The 17442-nt window shown below is 32.6% G+C and overlaps 1 protein-coding gene and 1 pseudogene across 2 annotated transcripts in view; both read left to right on the top strand.

Annotated features, from left to right (window-relative positions):
* LOC143246453 (putative citrate synthase 2, mitochondrial) overlaps positions 1-11136 on the top strand; it is a 34446-nt pseudogene extending 23310 nt beyond the window's left edge. The window contains exons 8-10 of the transcript XR_013025976.1: positions 3625-3725; positions 4311-4520; positions 7367-11136. The product of XR_013025976.1 is annotated as a putative citrate synthase 2, mitochondrial (transcript). The remainder of the gene's footprint in view (positions 1-3624; positions 3726-4310; positions 4521-7366) is intronic.
* Positions 11137-15513: 4377 nt separating this feature from the next.
* On the top strand, positions 15514-16923 carry LOC143246452 (uncharacterized). The gene is made up of 2 exons (XM_076493180.1): positions 15514-15679; positions 16443-16923. The coding sequence occupies exons 1-2, from the start codon at positions 15657-15659 to the stop codon at positions 16906-16908; spliced, it is 489 nt and encodes a 162-aa protein (XP_076349295.1). The 5' UTR covers positions 15514-15656; the 3' UTR covers positions 16909-16923.
* The last annotated feature ends 519 nt before the right edge of the window (positions 16924-17442 follow it).

The raw sequence follows: 17442 nt of genomic DNA, 5'->3' as shown, positions 1-17442 counted from the left end.
CTGCTTTTACTAGCTGGCCCCTTAATCCTACTAGTTTCATTTAGTTACTGTATTCCTTCTGGCCCCTGCTTTTGACTCATAACTACATTCCTGCTGATCCAAACTAGCCTCAATCCTATTGGTTTCAGCTGGTTGCTACATTCCTCCTGGTTATAGCTGGCCCACCCCAATCCTATTAGGCCCACTTGGCCACTGTATTCTTATTGGCTTCTGGTTATAGATAGTCATTACATTCCAACTGGTTCTAGGAGTGCACACACTCGAGAAGTGGGTGATACAATACTTTGGCGTATAATTTTAGGGTAGGTTGGTACAAATCTTGATGAGTAAAATTGAATCAGGTATATGTGCAGCCCATGTATGGTATTGCTGGTGCACAAAAATATAGCTAATAAAAAGGAAACAAGTATAACTAGAAGGACATTTAATTGAGCATGTACCTATAACACACAGCATTAATCATATTCGGCCCTCAAAAAGTAAGAAAATATCTGTACATTCATTGTAATCAATGGACACAAACCATTTTTGGTAGGACAATGATGAATAGTATTCTGCATATGTCTGCCAAGTTTCCTCAAAATCCAATAACTTTTGACTGACTTATAGAGTAAAAACAGTGTGAAAAGTTGGTCCATATGCTAGCAGATAGGGATTTTTGTGACCTTGCTCTGACCCTGACCCTTCAAAAACTAATAACTTCTAAGTTGGGTCATAGTCAAAATGTATACTAAGTTTTGTCCAAATTCATTCAGTCATTTTAAGAAATATTTCTGACAAACACACGTACATAAGAGTACAAACATAACCTACTTTCACCTTTGGTGACAGAGTTAATAACATTTTTAAAAACAGAGTAAGCTAGATACCGTGGTATAGAATATATTGAAAGTCAAAACTACAAAAATTGACTTCTTTAAATATTTAGAACATTTTATCCATACTTTTACAGATCAATGATTATGTTGGTATTGCTATATACTTTTCACATTGAAGTTATAAATGTACATATTACGGACTGTAATTTAAGTTTTAATTTTGTGACATAGACATTTAATATCTGATCAGTGTGGAACAATGTTATGTATCAATGCATTTAGGGAGCAGGGTTTTATTGGGAATATAAGAAAACCACTTAATTAATACACTGATAAATACATTGCTTAAGTCATACGAGGTCTGTTCAAAAAATACGGGGACTGTTTGAATTGCGTGGCTCCAGTTGGTTCCAGGGGAATCCGCTTGATGTCACTAGGTTTGCACAGATCAGCTGATTACGATGCAATTTCCTGATTGCAGATATCTTCATTTGTGTATTAGCCACGCGGTTTTAAGTGAAGTATGATTTTTCGTTTGGCGGATTTCAGATTGAATGACATGAAGGAGCAACGACTTGCTGTGAAATTTTGTGTTAAACTTGGAAAATCTGCGACTGAAACTTTTGTTATGCTTAACACGGCTTACGGTGATGTTGCTATGAAGCGTACGGCATGTTTCAAGTGGCATGAACGTTTTAAGGATGGTCGACAGTCCATTGAAGATGATGAGCGTCCTGGACGTCCTTCCGCGTCAACTGACGACCCACACGTCGACAAAATCAACACCCTGGTGCGGGCAAATCGACATCTGACTGTCAGGGAGCTTGCTGAAGAGTGTGGGATATCAGTTGGATCTTGTTACGAGATTTTGACTGAAAAATTGAAGATGCACCACGTTGCTGCGAAATTCAGCCCTCAGAACTCGTGAGTTTTCGGCCAAACACTCGATCACTGTTCTTCCTCACCCCCCTTACTCACCTGACCTTGCTCCTTGCGAATTTTTCTTGTTCCCCAAACTCAAAAGACCCTTGAAAGGAAGAAGATTTGAGATGATTCCCGAGATTAAGGCAAATGCGACGAAGGAGCTGGAGGACATTACAAAAGAAGCATGCCAGGACTGTTTCAACAAGTGGAAACACCGTTGGGATAAGTGTGTGCGTTGGGGAGGAGAGTACTTTGAAGGGGTCCCAGACCTGTAACTTCTAAATAAAGTACATTTTGTTTTATGACGTCGGTCCGCGTATTTTTTGAACAGCACTCGTATACATATATATGTTAATATGAACAGGTTTTGATCTTGTGACAGTCATGGCCCAGCAGGGCTTGGTTGTTTGGGTGCTTGACTCATAATTTGAGGGTTGTGGGTTCGAATCCCTGTCGCACCAAATGCTTTCACCCTTTTAGCCATGAGGGAATTGTAGTATAATGGTCAATCCCACCATTCATTAGTAAAAGAGTAGCCCAAGAGTTGACAGTGGATGATGATAATAAGCTGTCTTCTCTCCAGTCTTACACTGCTAAATTAGGGATGACTACCACAGATAGCCCTTGTGTAGCTTTGCACAAAATTAAAAAAGAAACAAACTGACACTAAAGTTAGCTATCCACTCTGCAGACAAGTTTTAAAAACATCTGAAGAAAAAGTTAATTAATACACTGATAAATACATTGCTTAAGTCATATACATATATATGTTAATATGAACAGGTTTTGATCTTGTGACAGTCACAGCTCAGCATGGCTTGGTTGTTTTGGTACTTGACTTATAATCTGAAGGTTGTGGATTCAAATCCCTGTCACACCAAATGCTTTCAGCCATGAGAGAGTTGTAATATGATGGTCAATCCCACCATTTATTGATAAAAGAGTAGCCCAAGAGTTGACAGTGGGTGATGATAATTTGCTGTCTTCTCTCCAGTCTTATACTGCTAAATTAGGGATGACTACCACAGATAGCCCTTGTGTAGCTTTGCACAAAATTCAAAAAGAAAAACTGACACTAAAGTTAGCTAACCACTCTACAGGCAAGTTTTAAAAACATCTGAAGAAAAAGTGATTTTCATGGCATGAATGCTTACTTTTATTTGTATTGTAAGAATATTTTAGAAGTAATATTCATCTGAAAATTGTTGCAACATGAAGATAACTTCTCAACTAAGTTTTTTTCTCAAATAAAAGGATTTCTCTTTTACATAGAAAACAACTTTATCTTCACATGCTGATACAGATACTCAAAAAGTATGAGAAGCTGATTAAAACTTGCTTTGCTACATGTTGACACTTTAACACATGATAAATATCATTTCACATTTATAGTTAATATTCATTGAAATATTTGGAATGCAATTTTTACGTAGAAAATTACTGGTCAAAATTAAATATTAAATTTTACCTGCACTGTAAAGATTTGATAATTTGCTTAAATGTTGTTTCAAAATAAACACTTTTTTAACACTTTCTTTTAAGAAAGAAATGTTGTAGTAGTTTTAGCTTGTAAATAAACACATGTAACATATTTATTTAGTTGTCTTTATTATTGTTATTCAAACCTTTTTGATATTTTTGCATAAACTTTTGCTGTTAATGTTTTGTCTTACTTACGAAAAAAAATTAAGACATACTTTACTGCAGTTTTTTCTAATAACTGATTCTACTTTTTTGTGTCATAGATATAGGTAGTGGTAACACTTGTACTGTTTAGTGATGTACTGTTCTATAAATAAGGGTTTTCAATATTTAATAAGACTAAAAGCCTTTTTTGTTCTGCACTAATCTAGTGTGTTATGTTGTTCATCCATTTTGGTAGGAGGTACTTGTGTGGCTAAGAAGGTTACAGAAAGATCTTGGTCTGGATGCCACAGAGGCTCAAGTAAAAATTTTGTTTGGCAGACATTAAAATCTGGACAGGTATGACAGATACATTCTCACATACACAAACAGATTTATATATATTACATGTAAGGCTTTTTACTGGGTACCAAGATCTAATTATTTTCATGAAGCTCATACACTTTAAGTTCAGGAGTAAAAACATGAAAATATTTTGTAATTCAGAATTTGAATATCTAAAAATACATGAAAAAATATGAGAAATAGAATTTCCTGCCAATGTATAAATTAGGTATATAGTAGTAACTTTAATAGCCCTATTAAAGAAATTATGTTATGTTATTTTAACATAATTTTAAACTAAAATTCGGTCATAGTTAAGCATTTATTCTTGGCACTTGTGTATAATGTTAAAACGATAAATAGCACACTGTTAAAATGGGTTACCCAATCAAAAACATTTTAATTAATATCAGACTGGCCTCCATAAAATTGACTACATTAAGTTGTTATGTGTCATTTAATACTTTAATCAATTACAATTATTTACCAGTTGTACTCACTATATATGAAAACCCTATACAATAAATTTTTCATAATTCATTCTTGTATGTATCCTACACATTTATTTGATTAGTTTTAAAAATGTAATTACTTATAAAGGTAATTCCTGGATATGGTCATGCTGTATTACGAAGGACAGACCCACGATATGTTGTGCAGCGAGAATTTGCCCTGAAACATCTTCCTGAGGACCCAATGTTTAAGCTTGTTAGTCATCTTTACAAGATTGTACCTCAGGTTCTTCTTGAATTGGGTAAAGTAAAAAACCCCTGGCCCAATGTTGATGCTCACAGTGGGGTATTGCTTCAAGTAAGTTGGAAATTGTAATATATAAATAAAACTTTAAAATGTGTATAATTTTAAGTATTAGTGGAGTAACAGTTTTTAAACAGTGTTTAATTCAGAAGTATTCAATACTGTTTGTAGGACAAAACTAATCTAGATTTCTTTCTAACAAAGCTTTAACGAAATAAGAGCGTTTGTTTTTTTATAAATCTGTTTTCATTAACCATTTTTGGTTTCTACATTTATTTCTCTGTGTGTGTGTGTGTGTGTGTGTGTGTGTGTGTGTGTGTGTGTGTGTGTGTACATAACATGAAATAATTATTACAATAGACTTACCATTGTCAGTCCTAGTTATCAGCTTACTCTATATGTATGGTAATGTTTTGAAGAACAAATAATTTATTGGGTACTGAATTTTAAGTAGTATTTGCTTCTAAGAAACTAGAATAGTAGTTATGAAATATTCAATAATATAATTTTAATTTCATGAAAAATGCATATACTCAACAATTAGGATGATAGAACTACTCAGTGTTAAATTTTACACTTTACAAACACCTTTAATGAAATGTAAGTGTGCTTCTGTATAAAATTCAAATGCTCTTATGTATTACAGTATCAAGGAGGGGCTTAAAGTATCCAATTTCTCCTTTTTGGAACAATATTTTAAAGAGGATTTATTAAAAAGCATGTGTTATAGTGCAATAAAAGATGAGAAATCACATGTTTGACAACTATATGTAAGATGAAAGCGTATTTGTTGATGTAGTAGTCTCGCAAATTGCCTCAAGCATGTGTCATAGTCAAGGAAGTCAAAATAGAGTGACAAAATAGTCAACAAGGCAAAGACACAAATATTTTGTTGAATGAAATAGAATTTGTTAGTTCACTATTCTTCTTCACAAGAATAAAGGGTTCTTTAATGAGTGTGATGAAATATATGTAGGTATGGATGTCAAGATTGCATAAACTGGATGTTCAGTACCAGTTAGTCTTGAGAACAAGCCAGTCATAACCTGTGGTTGTTGGTGTCATGTTCATTTTGTGCAAAAGAGCTGTGTACAGAACAAAAATAATTACATGTGACATAATTATAAGAAATGTTAACCAATCTTTATAAATACAAAATTAAAAATAAAATAATAGCTAAAGGTGATGGGAAATATTCTGCATCACATGACTATTCTTTCTATTCCCACCACCTTTTGTTGTTATTTTTAATTTTATCTTTATAAATATTGGTTTAAATTTCTTAACTATTACCACACATAAGTCTTTTATATATATGTATGTATTGTACACAGCTCTTTTGCACAAACTAAACCTTACACCAACAACTCCATGCTATGATTGGCTAGTTCTCAAGGCTAAACTCGTATTGAACATCCGGTTTACATGATATTGGCTTCCATGCCTGTACATTTTATCACATTGATTAACATCAATCCTTTTGTTTTTTCTCATGAAAAAGACTATAGTGAGCTATTCAAAAGTGCTTGAGTTTTGGGTCTTGTTTGAAAAACCATTAATATTTTTGCTTGTGATCCTGTATGTTAACTTCTCAACCAGAATGTACTTTATTAGAGACTCTTCATTCATTTATAAATTTCTGTAGTATCTACCACAAAACTTACTTTTCTGCAGATACCAAGAATCATAAAAAAACATGAATTTAAAAACATTTTCTGTGGCCATAAACGTATTAGCTCTGTATAATAAAACTACCAAATTCTGTAATGATTGCAAAAACAAAAATGTAATTGTCCATATACATAAAATATTGCAGGAACAGTCAAGAACAAGCCACGTGAAGTACAACTAAAATGTATAGCAGCATCTAGTCCCTGCATGGCCAGGTGGGTTAAGGTGTTCAGCTCTTAATATGAGGGTCGTGGGCTCAAATCGTCGTCGCACTGAACATGCTCACCCTTTCAGCCATGGGAGCATTATAATATGACAGTCAATCCCACTATTTGTTGGTAAAAGAGTATTCCAAGAGTTGGTGGTGGGTGGTGATGACTAACTGCCTTCCCTCTAGTTTTACACTGATAAATTAGGGATGGCTAGCATAGATAGCCCTCTTGTGGTTTTCGTGACATTAAAAAAACATCAGCATCTGATTGCATATCTTATCTTTAAACAGCCAATTATACATCTCCTAAAAATAAGAATATTTCAGGGAAAAAATAAAAATGACTCTTCTAAGAACCAGTGTTTAAAAATGTCAACAAATAAGTTTGAAATAATTTTTACTGGAGATTATTAAAGAAAAAAACGTCTTAAGATTTAAAAATATGAAGTGTGTATGTTCTTCTGAACATATAAATGTACTTTAAGAGGTAACAAAAAAACGTCTGTCGTATAATAAGTCTTAGGCAGCTCCTATAACACAAGTCATTTTTAGAGCATTCCACTTTCAAACATTCAGATGCCTGTCAGAGTTTTATATAAAATAAATTCAAATCAGTTGGAATTAGTCACTAAGATGAAGATTTCACAGTTGCAGCAAAGAAATACAAGATACAAAAAAGAACAGACTGAATAATGTCAGTCTCCATCGAATTTCCGAGAGTTTTTTCTCAAGTTTTTTTCCAAAAACAACAAAAACTAATAAGACTGTTTTTTGAAATTAAAATTCAAAATTATACCCAGCAAGTTAAAAACTTGTTTGCATGTATATTGAGGAACATCAGAGATGTATATATTTTGCACTGTGGTTTCTTTTTATGTAATTGTATGTGCTGCAAAAAAATCTTTGTTGGCTGTGATTTTGTTTATTCTAGAATCTACTTTATTCTCTTTTATTTATTTATGTTGTATATATTGTATGATGTTCTGTTTATATGCATTACAATCCTGTTTTTATTTAGCATTATGGAATGACAGAAATGCAGTACTATACAGTCCTTTTTGGAGTTTCCCGAGCACTTGGAACAATGGCCTCACTTGTCTGGGATCGTGCCCTTGGTCTTCCTATAGAAAGACCCAAATCAATGACTACAGAAGGGCTCATGAAACTTGTTGGTGCAATTTAAGTCATTATTTCAGTATATTCCAGAAGTTTATTTTTCATTCCATTATAGTAACTAATTTTCAATATAAACAAAAAAGTTTTGCAACACTTAACATATCAAGCTTAGATAGGACAAATGTAAAGTTCCGTTTAGTTCAAAATGGAATGGAAGTGCAATATTTTCTTTTAAAATGTTCTGCTAGTTTATGTTACATTGCATTTTCTGCTGATATATGACATTGTCGATAAAGAAATAGGAATGTAAAGAAATGTATTTCTTACTCATTCAAAACTAAAGTTTATTAAATGGAAGTTATTTCAGTTAATAACTTGTAAACAATAAAAATTGATTAGTTTAAAAACCTTTTATATTACAGTTTTGAGAGTTTTAATCTTTGTTGTTAAATATGTTAAGTACTATTTAAGAATACAATGGAGTTGAGTTATATTTCAAGTGAATTAATTAGTGCAAGATGAGATTTGAGTAACGTTTAGTATTTGCATGTTTTACTGAAAACTGTTAAAAATTAAGACATTGTGAAAAAATAACTCATTTTTTGCAATAATTATCTACAAAAGCATATTCCTAAAGTTCTGAGTTATTAGGAATATGAAGTTGAATGTTTATAACAACTTGAAGTTTTATGGTATGTAAACATAAATGTTGAAAAATACTTGTTACAAATATCGATAAGCTTTTGAGTACTTAGTTTCTATATAAAACAAGAAATGGTTAGTATAAAGCACTGAATATTCTTTTGCATTTAGTTTCAAAGTAATTAAATTTAGTGCTTATTCAAATTTTCATCTATTTCATCTAATGTTTCCATTACTAGATATTTTTATTCATTTTCTTAACTAGTTCCTACTAAAATACCAGATTCTGTTTTTTTTATTACTTATCACATGTAATGAAATCTGAAATACTTTTGTTTATGATTTCTTAAGACTTTCTGATAATTACACCTATGCTATAGCTGTGCAACCTTTTTTGAATGTTTGTAGTGAATAACTGCTATTTAGAAAACTATGGATAGATGTTGATTTATATTTGTTAAAGAAAGTGATTAATTAATTAATATAGTACCACATCTGAAAATACTTGTTCAGAGCTGTTACCAATAAAACCAGCAAGCACGTAGTATTTCTGAACTGACACAAACTATGATTTCAATGCTCGTGTATATCATTAGTAAAGCCACAATTATATTTGCGAAATAGGGAAGTTATAACATATATTTTACTACCTAGCTTTAGTAAGTATGAGGCTTGCAGATTTGGAAAGCTATGTGTGATAAGGTAAAAGAAAAAAAAATTGTATGTTGATAATGGTACACAAAAGTTTATAGAAATAATCAGAATTTTTTAAAAATGCTGTATTTTGTTTTGAGTTGTACTTTATTATGTGATATTTCTTGCATAGCTCCAGATTTATGCTCACCAAAGAAAGTCATCTTGTGGTTAAATTGACTCATTTACATTTGAAATTCTAAAAGATTATAATTTTTTCATTCGTTTCTTGTTAGATACAGTTTCTATTTAGGGAAGTCATTTTGTAAATTTTTATAACCAGTGTTATAGCCATAAATGTTTTCCTAGGAACTACTTTGTTGTTTACCCAATTTTTTTTTTTTTCATATAATGTTCTTTAGAAAATTCCTCTGTCATATCTTGACTACCTTATTACTATTTAACTAGTTTTGTTTCTTACTATATTAAAAATATTCATTTTATACCAGTATGTCTATGTTGTCATGTTTTAAGTACATTCTTTGTGTGGTTATATGGCTGTTCAAGAAATGTGTAGTACATTAATTGAAGAGAAAAAAACATTTTAGAGAACATGAAGGTTTTATTTCCTTTAAAGCAAATAAAAGGTAATAAGCAATAATTATTTTGAATTTTAAGTTATGAAATAAAATCTTATTTTCACTGATCTAGAAGGAAATGAAATGCAAGTTATCAGTTATAGTTACCAAATATTTGTTGGTACTTGCTTGAGTATTAAATACCAATGAAATATAGTTGTTGTTTTTTTTCTCGGGGCCAAAAAGGTAAAAAAACAAAGTGACAGTGTACATATAGTAATGTACTATATTATCAGTTCCACTTAATTTTGAGAAAATTGTTTATAAATACTCTTTGATTGAAATTGAAATATAGAGTTGAATGTTTTGTCTAACAGAGGTCTTACCTCTCAACATTCCTCAATGAACAATTTTCCAAAATAAGTCTTTACTTGGATAACTTTTTGAACTTTTGTATCTTTTCTGAATTATTTTATCATAATTTCCTTTTGATCTTTTTAGTTGACAAACTTAATCTTGCTGGTGAATCTTCTATAGTAATTATTATATTTTTATAATTATAACACCAAAGCATTTATCAAACAAGTGAAATTGTAGTAAGAGGTAAAATGAAAAAGAAACAGATATATTTTTATTTCAAAAAATTCTGAAAATTCTTTTAAGAAACTATTATCAGATAAATAAAATTGTATCTTGTATTTTTGCATAAAAGAATGATAAATCATGCAAGTGAGTATTTGTTATTCTTTAATGTGTCCAAACAGTGTTTTGAGTGCCAGGATTTTACTGCATGTATATGTAAATTGATTAGGTATTTGTGTGAGATTGGCATGTCAGAGTCTTACCACTGGTATTTGTCATGTGTAGATTGGTTAGGTATGTGAGTGGAAGTTGCATTTCCAGGTTCACCACCTGTATTTTAGGTTGTTTAGATATGCAAATGAAGTTTCATCTCAGGGTTGTACCACCTGTACTTGTAAATGGTAAATGTATGACTGGAAGTGGTACAGTTCTGGTGAAGAGTACAAGGATGTCTATAGCAGGTTTTTGACTATAGTTCAAATGTGCTAGTAACTAATGGTATATTTGAAGCAGTTTGTGATTCATAGAGAGTCAGATCTTGTGTGGTCCACGTGTTTCTGACTACACCTGTAAACAGTTAATGCTGTTTTTTTTGTTGTAGTTGTAGTCTTAAAGTATTTCATTTTAGTACTTCAGTGAGCATCTGTAGTGTGTCGCATTGCTGGTTTTCACGAGTGAAAGACTAATACTCCTCCTTACATAGCAAACAAAAAGAATTCATGAAGTATCATTATGATCAAAAACATTTTATATTGGAAATAGACCACAGGGTTTTAACATTGGGAGTATGGATGAATTGATATAATTGGTATTTTTGTATAAGGGATATGTTACCATTATTGGGTTTGGAAACTGACATTATAGAATAAATGAATTTGTGTAGTATTTATGCTAGATCAAGCTTATGATTCTGTGATATGGAGTAACCTGTTGGTTGTTAGCTAACTATTGTTGGTACATTAAAAAAAAAGTATTTTCATTGTGTAATTACACTGAAAAACTGATGCAAGTTGCTTTTCACAGTTACTTGCATGCTTCATCATACTTTTAGGAAGAGATGCCTCATGAAAAAAATACACCAGTTTGGTCAACATCTGTTAAGTGTTTCATAAATTGCTATGTAAGAGATTTAAAAAATATAATTCTTAATGTAACATATTTGAACAATTCTTTAGTTGGAACTTTGTATTGTGTGCAGATTTATCATGCTGAAAATAAAAAGTACTTTGATATTTTAGTAGTCCATTTGTTGCTTTTATGATTTTACAAAATTAGTTGCATTAGTTTATCCTGTACTAATATTGTTGTTATTTAAATATGTACATATAATCTTCGTATGTGATGTGTGGTTGGAAGAGGTATACAGCCTGTTATAAGATCCATTTTTATATATAAACTTATTATGGGGAACAACTGTATAAAAATGTATGCACAAGACATTATTCTGTGTTCTTTCACAAGAACAACAGCTATGTCTAAAATAGTTTTGACATTACATGCAAACAATTGTCTATTAGCATTTGAACGTTTTTCAGCCAGACTGTTTAAAGAAAGTTAAGTAGCATCTGAAGAAACATTTTATAATCAGAATGGCTGAATTTTTGGAATTTGTCTATGATTGGACTATGAATGCAATATAAGAGTGACATTAAGCTCTGATTGTTTGAACTGACACAAGTTGACTGGATGTCATTGACCTGCTGCCTTTCCTCCAGTCTATTATTTCATTGTTTCAAAATTTGGAAAAGTTGGTGCAGATAACTGTCAAGTAGCTTTGCACAAAATTCACCAAACAAACCATCCAATTAGATGTATAGGGGCCGATTTCTGTGTAATCAAACAAAACTGTAAATAAGAACTGATGACATGTACATAAGTTCTATATATGTAACACAACTAATGTATAATTTTTTAAAATATATGTTAGCGATTATCTCTCAAAGGCTGAAACGATTAAAGTTAATATCAGTAACTTTTCCCCAATTGCTGCAAGCTGCAACTTTTCTATACATAAATATAGGTATAAATTTATGAGAATATGGCAATTGATAAAAAATCTAACTGACAATTAAATAAACAGTAAATTATTTCAAAATTTGGTAGCACTGATGTTTAATCTTTGAAATTCAATTTGACAAATATTGAGCTGACAGCTTTATGATTAATTAATAAAAAACAGAGTGATCAGTGAGCAATGGGTGGTGTGATCTAATGACTAGATATCAGGATCTGGCTTAAAGGGTTGGGATTAAAAACATGATATCACTAGACATGCTAGGGGATTATAATTAAATTTACCAGTAAAGTCAGTCTTGATGCTTTTTGTAAAAAAAGGTAAAAGCACTCGTGGCATTAGGTGTTGCTAGTTGGCTGCCCTCTCATTGGCCAGTTGTTCAAAATTAGGGAGAACTACTCATGAATTGCACATGTCTGACCTGACTGTTCAGCCAGTACACAAAAGATGCTGCACTAGTTGAAAATGTGAAGTGGGTGAAAATATTACAAATGCGATATGGAACTTTTTATTTAATTTTACGTTGAGTTTATATGAACTTCTATTGTACTTCACAAATACTAAGTCCACAAAACTGACCAAACTTTTCTTCTGAAATTTTTTGTTTCTTAGGAATGATCTGCCAAAGTAAGAAAGATATTAAATAAAGTTTGGTGTTGACATAAAACAAAAATAACCTGAAGTACTACATTAAACTGAAATATTCTCTTAACGTATAAGCTTTCCAGTTTTTTAAAGAATTCTTTTGAGGTGGAATTACAGTGGTAATTTAACACACTAAAAAGTTCTAAGAATTTTATACTTTGGAAACACTTAAATTTGATCATGTTATACCTTTTTAAAATGTTAAATCGATACATTTATATACAAACAAAAAATACTTCAAGTTAAACTATACTAAGTATCTAAAATAGAAGATTTTATCAATATCAGAATAAATATAAAACTACTTCACAGTTGAGTGTCAGTGTTTTCGTATAGCAAAGTTACATCGGGTTAAATGCTAAGTTCACTGCGGGGAATCGAACCCCTGAATTTAGCATTGTAAATCCGTAGACTTGCTGCTGTACTAGCGGGGGACTTCGCAGGTGAAATTTTCCACAATAAGAAAAATGTTGGTTTGTTTCAGAATTCCAACCAAATTACATTAGATGTACTTTAACAAAGTTGCCATTAATTTTACAATGACACACTAAGTTTTAAATTGTCGATGATTTAATCCTCGTGTTCGAATATAATTTACGCATTGGACGACATTTTTCATGACTTCTGCAAAATCCAGAACTTTGGTGCACAAGCTCTCTTGGTGAATAATGCAATGGCTTACAACTACGTCTTGTGCTCCAATTGCAGTTAGAAATTTCTTGGTGAATCCATTTGTCCTGCTTGTCATGGAAGGAGCACCATCTGTTGTAACACCACATAATTTATAAGGATTCAGTTCAAACTTTTCTACAACCTTAAGCACTTGTTCACAAATATCCTGTCCTGTGGTTGTGGAGGAAAGGCTTGCCATATCTAAAAACTCTTCGAAAACATCAAAGCCTGCAGTAACAGCTCTGATGAAAATGACAAGTTGGGATGTGTCATTGATATCAGTGCTTTCATCCAAAGCCAGACTGAAAGCTTCACACGAATTCAATCTCTCTTTCAAAGTTTCTTTGATGTCCTCTGAAAGATCTTTTGTCCTGCGTAGACAGTAAAGCGGGAAAGGCTAGTTTGCTCCACCAAATATTTTTCTCTGGACATGCATATTCTGTGAATATTGTTAAACAATTTTTAATAAATTCTCCATCACTGAAAGGCTTTCCCTTTTCTGCCATACATTCACAAAGCTTAAAACTCAGTTTTGTCACCAGTTCTGAATTTTTCTTGAAAGTGGTAAAACACCTTGTTGCTTTTCAATGGATGTTTTAAATGTTCACTTTTGTCCTTTCGTGCCTGACCAACAATTTCATCAAACTGGGAGGAGTGCTAAGTTGCGTAATGTCGCTTAATATTGTACTCTTTCATGACTGCAATTGTAGTTTGACAGACGAGGCAGACAACACCTTGATTATGTGGGACAACAAGATATTTTGTGCACCATTCACTGTTGAATAACCTTCCTCATCATCAATTTTTCGTTTCTTAACTGCTGACATTTTACTAGCCCTGAAATCAAAACAAAAATTATTCTCACGAAAATAGCAAAGTAGAAAAAACATAGAATTTATTTACACATGGAACCTCTTATGGACAGAAACACATGTTTCTAAATTGGCATCCCGATCATAGCCTTCCGGTACTTAAATTAATTGAGAATAGCAAAATACAGTGTGACCTCGCCTATTCGCGGTTCGCCATTCGCGGCCCTGCATATTCACGGGTTATGCGCGAACTGCGTTTTTGTAGGTCACAGAGACTGAAAGGGCTTTTCGAGGAGATTTCTGTTGTATTTACTCAATCAAGCCGTTTTATCAATTGTCGTCTTCACCAAACAAGATTGGACTGCTATTGGCTGACTGCCTCAGCTTTCCCAACAACGCAAACGGCAAAGCACAGCCCGGTAACGCACGGTACAATTTAGTGAAATACATAACAGTATGCAATATTGCTACATTATTACTGCATCAATGAGTATAAGTATCATTAGTGTTTGGGAAGCATTTCATATAGTATATAATCGCATACATATACGTTTTAAAACTGCGTAGAGGGTAGGTAGCTATTTAATATCATCCCACCACCTTGTTTTTTGAATTTCGCACAAAGCAACTCGAGGGCTATCTGTGCTAGCTGACCCTAATTTAGCAGTGTAAGACTAGAGGGAAGGCAACTAGTCATCACCATCCACTGCCAACTCTTGAGCTACTCTCTTACCAACGAATAGTGGGATTCACCGTAACATCATAACGCGCCCACGGCTGAAAGGGCGAGCATGTTTGGAGCGAACGGGATTCGAACCCGCAACTCTCAGATTACGAGTCGAACGCCTTAACCCACCTGGTCATGCCAGGCCAACCACCACCTGCTCTTGGGCTATTTTTGCGTTAAGTAATGGAATTTGACAGCTTGTAGTCCTGAGTTCCCAGATTAAGTACCAAAGGAAAAACATGTTTACCTATTTAGCTTTATTTCAAACTATAAAATAATTTCTAAATTATAAATTTAAATTACTTCAGTTTGATAGATTCTCCAGTGTCAAATAAACTATCAGACTCTCGCATTTGTTAATTTCTCCTGGAAATTAAATATGTTTTTAAAGTTCATACTTAGCAGGCAAGTTAAAAGTAAAAAATTATTATAAATGTTCATTCTCATGACCCGCACGAGTTTTGGAGAAGTGTCGTACCCACTGCTAACTGGCCATCCATTTGGAAAGGTTGTTTTGATTCGTTTCTCCGTTATCTGTATTACAATTTATGTTACATTTTCTGGTATCATGCGGTGACTACCAATATTAAATTAATACGAATGTTTTATCATCCAACGGGCTTATGTTTCTTATGTGGTGTTGCTCGAGAAACTATTGCTCATCTATTTTTCCGGTGTTACAGTGTACAGGATATATTTTCATGAGTCGGCAACGGCATTTTACAAATTTAAGATAAAGAAAACAACGCACTGTTAGGCAGCGGACGGGCGGTGTTTGAAAAGGCTAACTGAATAACAAACAGGCCTAAACACATCGCGGACTAGTAAATAAAATAAGTAGAATAGTTTCTGTATAATCAAAATACAGTTCTTTTCCATGTGACTTCATGACTTCTAGGTATAACAAAATGTGAGTATATGTTTTCGTATATCAAAGCCATATTAATCTATCTGCTGTGTCTGTCTCTAATTATTTAATACTAGAATCCGATGATTTAATACTGAACCATAGCAGGACATTATAACATAATGTAACGGTCAAGAAGAATGGAAGGTAAAGTGAAATGTGATCAACGTTAGACATGGCATACAGGTTTTAACTGGAATGTCACACCAAAAAACCAAAATGTGTGATATAGCTTCAAATTGTCATATATATTAAGCTGTATAGTAATCGTATTATAATACAACTGTAAGTACTGTATTTATTTATTTAGGAGCTCATTTTTGACGATAGGTCTCTAATGTTAGGCCTGTAAGGATTCAAACTAACAACATGAATTGAAATCTTCTGAAACAACTGAGCTACCCTCATTAACCCTCATACACACGGTGGGGGGTCAAAAATGGGCCCACTTGTGTTTAAGTTGTTATAGAAATATCAGAGGTGTGACTTTCGGGCCTAAAAATGTACCTAATTTAATCTATACTAATAACATAATATACGTTTAACATGTATTTTATGCAAATGGGGTATTACACCCCTTGTCTAATGTCGAAATTCACGTTTTCCACATTGGGGGTCATTTTTGACCCCCGTTTAAAAAACTCAATTACATTTCTGGTAAACAATCAAATAATATATTGATATGAAATTTTGTGTTCTAGAACATTCTAGAACACTCTATAAATGTTCTCGAGCATTCTAGAATATTCTTATCTACGTTGCATAGAGAGCCCTCAATCGATGATGAATCAGAAAAACCTGAAATAATATCATACTATAACTCCACCAAAGGAGGAGTCGATACACTAGACCAAATAGTTAGATTCTTTTCCACAAAAAGAAAGACCAGAAGGTGGCCAATGGCACTATTTTATAACATTCTTGATGCTGCCGCATACAATGCTTACCTTCTCTATCGCCAGCGCCATCCAGAATTTGCATCAAAGTACCAAAAAAGAGCAAGACGTGAATTTCTAAAGTTGCTTACTGATGAATTACTGCCTGAAGAAGATACAAATGAAGTGATCCCTCCAAAAAGACACAAAGTTGCTGAAGAGAACATTAGGAAATGGTGTCAAATATGCGCACGTGATTCAAGGAAAAAAACTTCTTCAAAGTGTATCAAATGTAGTAAAATGGCTTGCAATGACCATAAAGTTACCCAGAGTGTATGCATAAATTGTTTTGAATAAATATTTTGTCCAAATTTATACTTTGCTTATATTAAAATTTTTTTTTAATATTTTTGGTGGGGGTCAAAAATGACCCCCAGTGTGGGCAACGTAATTTTTTTGAGTGTGTGTACTAGGGTTAAAGATCACTCTCCTGTTTGATATTACATAAAAGAAATTCCCACATTTCACGAATATTTCTGGAAATTCTCCCCCATTTTGCCATACTATATGGTGTTCACGGTTCGCATATGGAGCAATATTCAAATATGAGTGAAGATTTTTAATTAATTATCATTATTATACATACTCCAAATCCTACATTTATTAATTGAAATATAATATGATGTCCTCTTACATTGTCTTTCTTGAAGTAAAACGAAGGGTAGTCAAAAACATGTTTTTACTTACGATATAAGAAAGTGTATCATTTTGGTTTCGAGTTTTAAAATTCAGCCAGTGAATTCATTTCACAAAATGTTCTGTGATTTGAATCAAGTTATATCAGGAAATAGCACATTCACTTTTTTTTACTTCTTTCATTTATTTGTGAAC

This window comes from Tachypleus tridentatus, chromosome 3 (assembly GCF_004210375.1).
Source record: "Tachypleus tridentatus isolate NWPU-2018 chromosome 3, ASM421037v1, whole genome shotgun sequence".
Taxonomy (NCBI): domain Eukaryota; kingdom Metazoa; phylum Arthropoda; class Merostomata; order Xiphosura; family Limulidae; genus Tachypleus; species Tachypleus tridentatus.
The sequence above is the reverse complement of the archived record's forward strand: the minus strand, read 5'-3'. Positions and strand labels throughout refer to the sequence as shown.

Coding starts and splice junctions, on each gene's coding strand:
- LOC143246452 (XM_076493180.1), top strand. CDS start 15,657: ATGACTTCTAGGTATAACAAAAT. Junction 15,680..16,442: donor ACTTCTAGGTATAACAAAAT/GTGAGTATATGT, acceptor TACGTTGCATAG/AGAGCCCTCAATCGATGATG.